The 12,629-nt window shown below is 56.8% G+C and overlaps 1 protein-coding gene across 1 annotated transcript; it reads left to right on the top strand.

Annotated features, from left to right (window-relative positions):
- Positions 1–8,855: 8,855 nt before the first annotated feature.
- Positions 8,856–12,390, top strand: LOC311173270 (keratin, type I cytoskeletal 19-like; the record flags this gene model as incomplete). The annotated part of the gene is made up of 6 exons (XM_084237126.1): positions 8,856–9,514; positions 10,924–11,006; positions 11,200–11,356; positions 11,644–11,805; positions 11,911–12,036; positions 12,136–12,390. Exons 1-6 carry the CDS (start codon positions 9,107–9,109, stop codon positions 12,388–12,390), a joined length of 1,191 nt encoding a protein of 396 aa, XP_084093252.1. The 5' UTR covers positions 8,856–9,106.
- Between the last annotated feature and the right edge of the window lie 239 nt (positions 12,391–12,629).

Genomic DNA, 12,629 nt, shown 5'->3' with positions numbered 1-12,629 from the left:
TGTATGAGGCTGTGAGTGTATGAATGTGGAGTGCGTGTGAGTGTGAGCATGAGTGTGTGTGCATGTGTTTATGAGTGGTCAGGGGCAGGTCTGCTTAACTCGTACCTCTCTGCTCCCCAGGCCAGGCTTGAAAACCAGTGGGCTAGGAGATTTTTTTTTTCTTTCTTTCTTTTTTTTTTTTGTCAGGAAGGGGTGGGGGGGCGGCTAGGAGGTTTCTAGCCTTCCATATCCCAAGTGTAGGATTGTGTGATTCATCTCGCTAGGCGCAGAGTAGATGCTTAATATTTCTCAGCAGCCTTAGATGATGATAAGGACAAGGCACAATGAACCTGGCAGGAATGGCGAGTTTAGGATTCCTGAACTGCTCCCCCAGACCCCATCCCCCAAGCTCACACCCTTTCTTGTGAAATCCCAGATACAGATAGTTCTGAAGGTTTCTTGGTTTCTGTGTGCTGGGGGCCTCTCTGTGTGTTTACATAGCCAGGTCTGGAGTCTTTGGTGTAGGATCTGGGCCCTAATCCCAGAAGTACTCCCAGCCCACATTCCACGGAGGGGAGCTAGGTCTCAGGCAGGGAGGGCGGGAGGTGACTGGCACTGGGCTCATCTCGGTTTCCCCACCTCTGCGGGTGCTGGTGCAGGGAGGCCTCAGCCTGGTGCTCAGGTGCCTGGTGAAGGTGGGGCTGGCATCTGGTAGGTGCAGCCTGGAACAGCAGTGAGGCCTCACGGTAGCCAGTGAGGTTTTGTCTTCTGTTCATGCTGTGTGTGAGTGTACTGTGCATTCCCTCCCAGCTAACTGTCCACTGAGCAAAATGACCCTTGGGGGTTAAGACGCAACCTATGAAGCTGTCCACAGCCATTGCAGCATGAGTTTGATCCCCAGCCAGGGAGCTATCCATATGGCCCAGCAGACCTCGCCTGACTCGCCTGCCGCTCCCCTCAGCAGTGTATTTCGGTCTGTCTGTCTGTTCTGCTCCCCACTCTGTCTCTGGTGAATCCTCTCACCCCCCCACACCTCTGGCCTGTACCCCAGTTCTTGTATGCATAAATAAATAAATCTTTGAAAAACAAACAAACAAACAAACAAGCAAACAAGCAAAAAAACCAAAATGCCCCTTGAGTGCCAGACTCCTGGGAGGGTTGGGCTTCGGCCGCTCTTCCTCTGGGCAGAGGGCGTGCCCAGCTCCTGGCAGCCCACCTGGTTATGGGAGTCTTTGTGGTTTCTACCTAATGAATGTTTATTCTGCAGCCGGCTGGAGCCAGGAGGAGCCAGGGCTCAGCCTTCTGTCTCTCAAGCAGCTCTGAATTTCAGCTTCTCTTAGGAATATCCTTCCTCTTGCCTTCCTCTCCCAGGAAGAAGCTGCTTTTCTAGAAATTCAGCTAACCTGACCATTGCTCCCTCCACTGCTGGGCCTCACTTTGCTGCTTGAAAACTCCAAGCCTGGAGTGAGTCAGAATTGAAAATGTGTAAACAAGCCCCCACCCCTCATTCTAGAGGTGACGCATGCTCACTGCTGCTTTGTCGAAAATTGGGAAAATAAAAGTCTGGTCAGAAGTCACCTCCTTTCTCCCCACCCTGACGGCAAACTCCATGAGGGCAGGGCCTGGTGGGCAAACCTTTGTCCTTCCTTGGGCATCAGTGCTGGCAGACTTGGGCACAGTGAGTGCTTGGTGAGTAGAACCCAATTTGATCTGGGAGGAGCTGGGGTGACTGGTGTCCTTCTGGAGGGGCATCTGACTTCCCCTGCCTGTGGCACTGCCTAGACCCCAAGCCAGCAGCCATCCTTGGTCCTCTCCTTCTTGATGCGTTGCTTTAGAATACCCCCCTCCCCCACAGCAGGCCCTTCTCCCCCAGTCCTCTCCCCTCAGCCCCTCAGTCTCTCTGCCTGGACTTAGTAGGAGCCTCTCAGCAGAGCTCCAGCTTCCCCGGGCTCCGGGCTCTCCGCCAGAGGCAGAGAAACACTCTCAGAATAAGCCAACTCACTAGGAATACTGGGGTCCACGCTCTGGCTGGCCCCCTCTCCTGCATGCTGCTCCCTGGCGTGCCTTCTCACCGCTGGGCTGCGGGTGCTCCTGGGACAGATGAAGCCGATTCTTCCCAGGGAGTTAGCTTCTGCCTGGAGGCGTCTCTGTCTCCTTCTGGTCTCTGTCCAAGAGCCACCTCTTCAGGGCCATGCCTGGGCCCCTCTCAAGGCCTGTCCTCTGCTCTTTGCTCCCTCTATTCACCCCTTACTCTTAGAATCCTCCCCCCAACAAACAAAAACAAAAGCTCAGGAGGACAGGGAGGTTTGGGTTGTTTTGTTCCAGAAACCCAGAATCTAGACGGTGCCTGGCACACAGAATAGACCGCAGGGCTCAAGGCAGCCCTGGGCTGCAAGCAGGGGTGTGCCACGTCTAGTTGGGGACAGAACGGTGACATGTGATAGGTGAACCCCGGCTGTGAAGGTGACTGAGTGGGTCAGGGAGGACCTCCCAGAGGAGGTGACTGACGAGCTGCCCACAGGAAGGGGACCTGGAGTTGCTGGCCTCGGATAGTGAGAGGAGCAGTGAGGAGGAAGGCTGGCCCAGGCTGCCCCTCCTCCACTCCTGGGCAGGAGCGGGCCTCTGGTGCCCAGTAGGTGGCCAGTGAAGGTGTGGAGAGACCGAGTATCCAGGAGCCAGACCTGGTTTGGAGGAGACGGTTTTCAGTTTCTAGAAGGAACGTTGCTGGGGTGAGGTTAGGGAGGGCTCTGTAGAGGTCATTGAGAGATTCAGAGGATCTGAGAGTTTTGAAGGGAAAAGAGCGGCCGTCTGGTTGTGGGCGCCGGTGGGAGGGAGGTTAGCTGCCTGGCGAGGAGTCCGGCCGCCACTCTGGGCTCCAGGAAGTCAGCACAGGCGGGGAGACATTTTCTTTCTCTCCATACTGTCTCTGGCCCTTCCCGTACCCCGGCCCAGGCGGTGTGGGCTGCGGCTGTGGCACAGGGCTCCAAATGGGGGTGTGAATAACCCAGGAGAGGGCAGCGGCAGAGAGGCACCCTTGGCGAAGTGGAGGGACCCCAAGACAGGTGGCTGCGCTCTCAGCCCCAGGGGAGGGCGGAGGAGCAGGGGCGGCTCTGGCCATCGCAGGGTGTGGAATGTGGCACCTGGCAGGGCAGGGACCTGGCCCTTCCTCTCCCTTCCCGGGTCCCTAGGGCTCTGTGCCCCCATCCCTCCTGCAGTTGGCCCTGGTTTCCTGTCAGGCGGGTTTTTCCTCCCCTGGAGACTTAGGAGGAACACCGGGGGCCATCCTGACCCAGCCCTGGCCTCCCTGCCCAGACTCCTGTTTGAAGGAAGTGCCTGAGGTGAGTTGCTGTGGCGGGGCCAGACCTGGACACCACCTGGCCTGGGCCGCTGGGAGCTGGTGGGCAGCTTGTCTTGTCTCCCCGTTCACACTCTGTGCTCACTCCCAGGCCCCCCTTTTCTCTAAGGGGGGGCTCTTCCAACAGACCCCACACTGGCCCCTGGCTCTGCCTGCTTTCCTACCCCACCAACCCACTCAATGGGTGGAACCTGTGGGTGGAACCTTCCTAAACTGTGCATTTGATCATGTCACATACCTGACTTCAGATTCAAGTCCAGCTTGGGGGCTGAGCTTACAGCTGCCCGAAGATTTCTTCCCTGGCCCTTCCTGGCCCCTTCACTCCAGGGTGCCAAAGTCCCCCAAGCTGGCCTGTCAGCCACTCTTCCAGGCCCCTGTGGGCTTTGCCCCCTTCTTGATAAACACTTTCTGGTCTTTTAGCCTCTCGCTCAGGGGTTGTGGCCTCCATAGGGCACCCGACGGTCAGGAAACGAGTGGTCCTCTTTGCCCCCACTTGCTCCTGTGCAGATAGTTCCAGCAAGCTGGGTTGGACTGATGTGTTTGAGGCTCGCTCTGGCACCCCTCAAAGCCCCCCAGTTGTTTCGAAAAGGAAGGCCCCCAAAGGGATATGCCCCATGATGTCGGGGGGTTGCTGGCTGCAGGCTCTCATGGAGTTGCCTGTTCTCCCTCCTGCTTCAGGCGCCCCAGGCCCAAGTTCACAACCAGGGTGGGGTGGGGGGTTGCTGCCTGTCATCCCACCCATGTCTGGGCCAGCCTGCTGACTCTGGATGCTCCCAAGCTTCTGATCCTTGGGGATCCCAGAACCCTTTATAAATTCCAGGCCCGAGGCACCCGGGCTGGAGGGGTCAGCCTGCATCCAGTTTCTCCAAGTCCCTCTTGGAAAGTTCTGCCACTTGCTCCTCCGGTCTCACCCTCTGATTCCACAGGGAGGTAAAACTAGTGTGAAGGACCCTAGAATCCTTTTGGGGGGACTCTCTTCTCCCTCCATCTGCTGCTCTCTTTTCTAAAACTTCCTCTAGCCTCCCCTAATTCAAGACCAGTGTGTCAGCGTGTCTGGGTGGGACAAGGATGTCAGCCGTGCATGGAGGGAGGAGAGGTGTTTACCATCCTAAATGCAGCCAGTTCTAAATGTCCACCTCATGGTGCTTCTCCAATGATTTGCTTAAAATTAACAGTCAGCACAGAGGTGTTTCAGAGTTTACTTGCTCCCAGCTTCCCCAGCACCTGACCTTGCAGCTTTGCTAGTCTGATAGGGAAGAGTCTTCTCCTGGCTGGCTCTGGCTGGGTCAGGGGCTGGCAGGGGACGCGGGTACTGTTATAGAAACTACTGGCCAGTCCTGTTCGCACTCCTGTCTTCCGCTTCTCCCTCAGCTACCTGGTGCCCCAGGTCCTAAGCTTCTCTAGGGTTGGTGCTGAGAACCTACTTGCTTTTCCTGGCTCTCTCCTTTCCCCTCTGCACCCCTCTGCTTCCCTCCCAAGCCCCAGCTTCCTCTCATCTGCTGTTAGTTACCATTTTCAAACTTTAAAAATTTTGTCCACATTCCTTATCTTCTGTTGCTTCTTTTATTCTCTTTAATTTTTCCTTACCTGTCATCTTAAAAGGGTGTTAGGAAGGGGCAAAATTAATGCGGGCGTCTCTCAGTCTGCCGCATCTCATCAAGACAGATGTGTCTCCCTGCCAGACTGTCAGCCTCTCCGAGGCAGGAAGTGCCTGCAGCACCTCGGCCACATGTCTCTCCTGGCTCACGAACTGGGCTCTGTTCTCCCCTCTGCAAGGCTGATTTGAACTTTGAGCCTTGCTTGATAGACCCACTGACAGGACAAAGAAATAATATATATCCCAGCAAGGAGGATGAGTTAGGTCCTTGGCCGGTGACACTATGGCTTTCTCTACATGACGACCTTGTCCAGGCCAGTGGAGGCCCACGCCACGAGAAGGGGGGGACCGCCTTTGTGGCTGGGGTGCTGGCTTTCGGGAGTTAGAGCTGGACTTGGCTCCTGGGTCCACTTATTCCTGGGACTTTGGGGGTTGGGCTGTGAGCAGTGTGAACCTCAGTTTTCTTATCTGTAAAATGAGGATGGTGTCTCTTAACCCAGGGACGAGTTGAGGTCATGTAGCAAAATGTTTAACTGAGAGGCTGGCACAGTAGAGGCTGGCAGAGGAGAGGTTACCACGATCATTGTCTTGTTGTCTCCACCACCTCCGGTCATTGTGTGAGTGTGTGTGGGGTGGGGGGAGGGCGGAGGGCTCAAGCACGACTTCGTCTCACGGTCCCCACCTGCTATGTCATTTCCTCGGGGAAGATGAAACCTCCCTGTGTCTAACCTCTTCCTCTGGGGACTGTAATCTGCATTTATTCTTGCAGAAGAGGCTTCGAGTGCCGGTCCAGGTGGAGATGCAGTGACTTGGAAACTAACCCCGGCTCTGCCTCGGTTGGCCATGTCACCTTAGGGAGGCCACTTCACCTCCCAGCTTCCTTGGACGGGATCAGCTTTCCCTGTGACCTGTGCATTATTAATAGATAGTAATGGAAAAGGGTCCACGGTCCAGTCTATTTAGGAAATGTTGGTTAAATGAAGTTAAATAATACTTATAAAATATAATAATGTAATACAGTATTTCTTTATAAATAGTGTGGTGTACTACTTAATGCTATTATATAATTACATGAACATCGGGTGCTGACGATCTACCAGGCACACTTGCAAGCTCTATTTCATTTAACCCTCAAAACAACCCCATGGATCAGGTGGTGGTTATTATCTCTACTTAGCAAACGAGATGCTGAGCTGTGAATCTCCAAAAGGGAATTGGAACACGCAGTGTGTCTGGTCTTACCTGACAGTGGATTCCCTTCCCCACAGGACCCGGTGGTGCTGGGCGCTCTGGAATGAGCTGGGGCGAGGCTGGGCAGGAGGCCATCTAGGATCCCTGGGAGTCGCAATTCCTCTTGTGTCTCCTGACCCTGAGTGTCCCTCCCGTGCAGTCTTCAGACCTCTTGCACCCTCCACTCAGGGAGTCCTCCACTCAGGCGTCTGCTCTCCTGTAGCCAGAGGGGCTCCTGGTGGTGGGCAGTCTGTTTACTGAAAGGGAGCAGCCTCTCGGCCACCCCATCCCATCTCTGGGGAGGGCAGCCTGTACAGACTGTTCTCCCGAACACTTGGTGTACCAGGGAAGTGGCTGAAAGCCACACAGCTCATGGTGGAAGGTGCCAGGCACTGTGTGGCTAAAGAGCAGGAACAGGCGATTCTTCCTCAGCTTGGCCTGCCGTGCCGGCTGGGGTTGGCTGCCCTCAAATTGGCATCACATTTGGGGAGGTATGGAGCCAAAGGAGTTCTGGAGCAGGGGTTTCCTTGAAAGGCAGAGCAGAGCCTCTCACAAACTCAGGAACCCAGCTAATTGTCAAGAGGTGAAGCTAGAGGGCCTCCCTGGTGGCGCAAGGGGTTAAGCGTCAGCATTATCAAGCTCTCTGCTGCATGAGTTTGATCCCTGCCAAGAAGCAACCCACATGGCGCAGCAGACCTCTCCTCACTCGCCTGCTGCTCCCCTCAGCAGTGTATTTCAGTCAGTCTGCCTGCTCTGCTCCCCACTCTGCCTCTGGTGAATCCTCTCACCACATTCTCCACCCCTCCCCCGCCCCCTGCACCTCTGGCCTACACTCCAGCTCTTGTATGCATAAATAAATAAAATAAATCTTTAAAAAAAAAAGAGAGACGTGGAAGCTAAACACTGTACTCCTGGCTGGGGACCTCTGGCAAGTCGCTGCCCTCTTGGACCCTGTTTGCTCATCTGCAGTGGACGAGAAGACCCTTTCCACTGTCTTGCTGTGAGATCGGAGAAGTCGTAGTAAACTGTGTTTGTAAACTCACTGTCCTATAGTCAACCGCTCTTGGGATTATGGTCCTGGGGTCAGGGGCTGGGCCTCTAAACTCCTGTGAAGTTTAGGGAGCTCAGAACTCCTCAATCTTTGTTTCTGTCTCTTCCCTCCAGCAGGCCAAAGAAACCAGGACCCAGCTGGGGCTTGGTGTACATAGCAACTATCTAGACCTCTCCCTTCCCCCAAAAGGAGCTGGCCTCCTTGAGGCCAAATGAAAGTGACTCACCTCCGAGTCAGACCACACCCTGCTTTCAGGTCTGGCCTTGGGTCATGCTTTCTTCCCCCTTTGGGGCCACAGGGCCCACCTGTAGGTCTGATTCATTATATAAATAGCCTCAGGCTGGCCTGCCCCAGTGGCTCAGGGCAACTTCTGGTGGTTGAAGTGTGTGTGGAATTTCCTGCCCCTGTTCCTGGACAAGTCAGTGGTCAGGAGACAGTTTCCTGGGGACTCAGGTTTCAAGTTTGGGGGGACAAGTCTTCACTTAGCCACAGGTGATTCAGGGAATAATATACAGAGAGGAGGGCTGAGATTTCACAGGGGAAACTGAGGCCTGGAGCTGGGGGAGGGGGTGACTGGGGCATCCTCCTGACACCTCTGAAGGGCCCAGAGGTTGGGGGACTGCTCTGACATAAGGATGAGAAGGAAGCATGGGGAGAGTGCCCTGCAGTGTCTGGCAGGGGGTCCTCCAAAGTAATCAAACAGGAGAGAGGAACTGAGCTGGGGCAGAGGAGAGGGGTGGTGGGGGGGCAGTGGGTGGTGCCCAGGGACCCCTTCCTCTCTAATCAAAACACTTTGCTTTGTGCAGGTACTTTTGCAGAACCCTCCCTAGCAAGTCACCCCCATTCATGGGGACAGGCACCGTTGGGCACAAGGATTTAGTCTCTGACACCCACTTATCAGATGCTTATGAGGATGAGCTGGTGGCAGGTGCTAAATGTCTCGTGGGCAAGCTAACTTTCCCTCCACCCCACCCCAGGCTTAGGTGCCTTATGGAACAGTTAAAGCATCCGGTAAATCTGTGTTGAATGAATGCATACTTTGGGGGTTACAAGTAGGGGGTTGTCCTGGTAAGAGGGTAGGCACTACACCCACTACACCTCTGTAGGGGGGTCACTCCCCAGTGTGCACTCACTGCCCCTGTTTTGCAGAGGGCTAGAGGCTGCTTCCCTTGAGCTTGGGGCTGTCCAGGTGCGGCACTGCTGCTCCAGCCGTGGAACTGCCTCTCGGCAGCTGCCCCAGGAGGCCCCGTCACCTTGGAGCACTGGATGGCCACAGCAGTGGGGGGAACAACTTGGTCTCAGGAGACCAGGAGGGTGCAGCTCAGAGCACCCTTATCTGGGGGATGAAGGGAAGTCAGGGTGTGGGTGACCCCCAGGGTTGGGTTCTGAGAGGCTATAATTCCGAATGGGGTGTAGGAATCAGGTGAAAGTGCTTTGGGTGGGGAGTTAACCTGCTCACAAGGGGCCTCTGAGTGCGTGCACACTGGGGAGTGACCCTCATTCCTAGAGGGGTGGCAAATGCTCCGTGACCTTAGTGGCGGAGGGCTAGAATATGAAATTGGGGGTTGTCTAGATGTGCGTGTGATGGGGTGAAGATCGGGATAAGCCTGGTAGGGGACTAGCTTCCGGATTGGATGGGGTGGAGCAGCTCCCCAGGGCAGCCCCTGGAGCGGGAGAGCTGGGGGCAGCGTGGCCACCAGCTGACCAATGGGGAGAGCGCCTGTGTTTGCACTCTGGAGACTGCAAATTCCTCAGACAGCAGATACCCGCCCCGACACCCTCCCCCCTCGGCTGCCCGGACATAAAAAGGCCCCAGGGGAGGGCCCCGCCACTCCCCTGCACTGCAGCCTCTCCACAGCAGCTCCTCTGACAGGTGTCCCTGTCCTCCTCCGCCATGACTTCCTTTAGCTACCGCCAGTCGTCGGCCGCCTCATCCTTCGGGGCCCTGGGCGGCGGCAGCCTGCGCTTCGTGCCGGGAGGGGTCTTCCGCGCGCCCAGCATCCACGGGGGCTCGGGCGGCCGCGGCGTCTCGGTGTCCTCCGCTCGGATCCTGTCTTCGTCCTCCGGGGGCTACTATGGCGGCGCCCTGGCCAGCTCCGACGGGCTGCTGGCGGGCAACGAGAAGCTCACCATGCAGAACCTCAACGACCGCCTGGCCTCCTACCTGGAAAAGGTGCGCGCCCTGGAGACGGCCAACGGCGACCTGGAGGTGAAGATCCGGGACTGGTACCAGAAGCAGGGGCCCGGGCCCGCCCGCGACTTCAGCCACTACTTCAAGACCATCGAGGACCTGCGAGGCCAGGTGGGCGGCGGCCCAGCGGAAAGTGCACCTGCCGCGGGAACCCTGCCCCGCGGGCCGGGCGAGGCCCGAGGAGCGGGCTGGCGGGCTTAGGAGTCACCTGCCCCGGCCAGGGTGGGGCTGGAGCGAGCCGGGAGGGTGGGGCGGGCCTGGAAAAGGGGCGGGCTAGGGGGGCAGGACTCGGAGGCAGGGATGGCTCATTAGTGGGCGGGCGTACGGGGGGTGGGGCACGTTGGAGGGCGAGGAGGGAGGAAGGGGCGAGACCTGGAAGCGGGGTCCGCAAGAACGGGAGGAGATGGGACACTGGCTGTGGCCTGCGGGGAGCTCTAAGTCAGGGGCTTCGATTGCTGCACAAAATGCTAGAATTTGGCCTGGGTTGAATCTGGTCTATTCCGGTCCAGACCTGTGCCTGCTGCCTCCAGATTGGGCGCCTCTTACAGGGAGGGTGGGGTTGGGGGGTGTGTGTATGAGCCTAAGGGGTCTGCAGAGTGAGGCTTGGTCTCCAGCCACGGGAGCTGGGTCCTGAGGAAAGGGATCAGAAGCCAGTGGGACAATTAGTGGCCGCACATGCTGGGTTTCCAAACTTGACGCTGTCCACAGCATTGCTCAGTATCTGGGGTGGTAGTGTGTGTGTGTGTGGGGGGGGGGGCACAGATGGGGCTCAAACAAACAAGGAGGGGGAGCTAGAGATGCGACCCACCAACTAGGATGGTGCTTTCACACTTCAAGTTGTGACCTACACTTTGTATGGACCTTAACACCATTCACTCTCTCTTTCACATATACCATGAGGTAAACGTTTCTTGAAACAATTCTTACCTTACTGGGGGTGATCCCACCTGACATTTTATTTTTTGTTCTATCTCATTATAAAATATGCAAGTCACCACCCAGTACGATGACAATGACTCATGACCTGCTCTTTGGTAAAAAACTGTGCCCTAGTATCTCCGTCAGTGATGGGCATAACCTCAGGTCAGAGAGACTTCAGATTGGGGTGCATGTGCATGAGGAGTCCTGAACCTCAGTTGCTACCTCTGTAAAATACGTGTATGCACTGCCCTGGTGCGAAAGATGAAATGCAAAGCGCCTGCACATAGTAGTTGCTCAAGGTGTGAAATTCCCTTCCCAGAGGCAGAATGTGCTTTGAGTGGGGGCACAGACAAAGGGGTAACCCCAGGCTTCCCTGCCCCTGGTTTGCAGAGGGCTAGAGGCTGCCTCCCTTAAGATCATTTTAAGTTTCCCTGGGCACAGTTCTCAGACTTTCCACCAGGTTTACCTCCCTGCCCTCCCCAGCCCATGCCCACCCCCTTCAGCCTCCTAGGGAGTGGAGGCATGCTCTTTGCTCCTCTGGGGGAAGGTGCGCGGGCAGTGCCAGTATGCTGACCTTCTGCCAAACTCCTGCCTTCCAGATTCTTGGTGCCACCATTGAGAACTGCAGGATTGTCCTGCAGATCGACAATGGCCGTCTGGCTGCCGATGACTTCCGAACCAAGTGAGTATCTCGGCCCTGGGGACTGCAGGGACCCAATGGGGGGTGGGAGGTGCTGGCCCAGATCCTGGTGGGGCTCAGTACATTGGGGGAATGGGCTCTGCCTTCACCCACCCCACAGGCCCCCATGGGCACATGGGAGCATCTTTAAAGGTGCAGAGCACACGTCTGCCTGATTTCAACTGTTCTCCGACAGGTTTGAGACAGAGCAGGCTATGCGCGTGAGCGTGGAGGCGGACATCAATGGCCTGCGCAGGGTGCTGGACGAGCTGACCCTGGCCAGAGCCAACCTGGAGATACAGATTGAAGGCCTGAAGGAGGAGCTGGCCTACCTGAAGAAGAACCACGAGGAGGTGGGTTTTATGCTGGGTCTTTTAGTTTCTCCAAGAGAAGGGTGATTTTCTGTCCTGCGTCCTCTGAATGGGCATACCTGCTGCACCCTCGGCGTGGCCCTGTGTGTGCAGCACAGCAACCAGGGTCCCGGCAGGGGATGATGGGGACATGCAGTCTATCCCCCCTGCTGACTTTGAGGTCTCCATCTGAAAATGACCCCCTTTGGCCCGGGGGGCTGGGGTACGACCTGGCCTAGGCCCAGCAGACTCTGGGCCCTAACATGTGCATCTCTGCTCTATCTTTCTAGGAGATCAGCACCCTGAGCGCCCAGATGGGTGGTCACGTCAGTGTGGAGGTGGATGCTGCTCCAAGCATAGACCTAGGGAAGATCCTGAGTGACATGAGGAGCCAGTATGAGGTCATGGCTGAGAAGAACCGAAAGGACGCCCAAGCCCGGTTCATCACAGAGGTGCGGAGGGGGGCAGGCACCCCATGGGGAGGTGGTGCAGAGAGGGCTTGGAGCTGCCAGGCAAGATCTGCCTCATGCTTATTCCCTCCACCTCCTCTTGTGCAGACCGAGGAGCTGACTCAGGTGGTCACGAGCCACTTGGAGGCGCTGAAAAACAGCGAGAAGGAGGTGACCGACCTGAGGCGCACCCTGCAGAGCCTGGAGATAGAGCTGCAGTCCCAGCTCAGCGGGGTAAGTGCCTGTGCCCCCTGGGATGCACCCTTGGGCTGCCTGGTGGGTGGCTGTGCCTGTGTCCTCTCTGCTGAGTGTCCTGTTCTCCCCTGCCCTCAGAAAGCCTCCCAGGAAGGCGCACTGGCAGAAACAGAGGCCCGTTATAAAGCCCGCCTGGCAGAGATCCAGATGACAGTGAACACCATGGAAGCCCAGCTGAGCAACATGCGCACTGACATGGAACGCCAGAACCAGGAGTACCAGGTGCTCATGGACATCAAGTCCCGGCTGGAGCAGGAGATCGCCACCTACCGCAGCCTGCTGGAGGGCCAAGACGCCCTGTACAACAACCTGCCCACCAACAAGGCCCTCTGAGTCCCCTTCTGCCTGCGGACGGTGTCCCCTGGGGAGGAGGGACCCCACCCTGGCTCTTCCCCTGAACTGCCAATAAAGTTTTATGGCCCAAGAAGGAAGGACTGGGGTTTCTTATTTCAGCGCAGGGGCATGGGCCGCTTTCTGCCTGGTTTGGCTTTTATTTGGACCAGAGTATATAAGATCTGCCCCAGGAGAGGGAGGTGGGAGTCCTCATGAACTTTGACTGTTTGCAGGGATCT

The sequence above is a fragment of the Talpa europaea genome, assembly GCF_964194135.1.
Source record: "Talpa europaea genome assembly, chromosome: 7".
NCBI lineage: Eukaryota > Metazoa > Chordata > Mammalia > Eulipotyphla > Talpidae > Talpa > Talpa europaea.
Note: the sequence above shows the minus strand (reverse complement) of the source record. Positions and strands in the feature narration are given on the sequence as shown.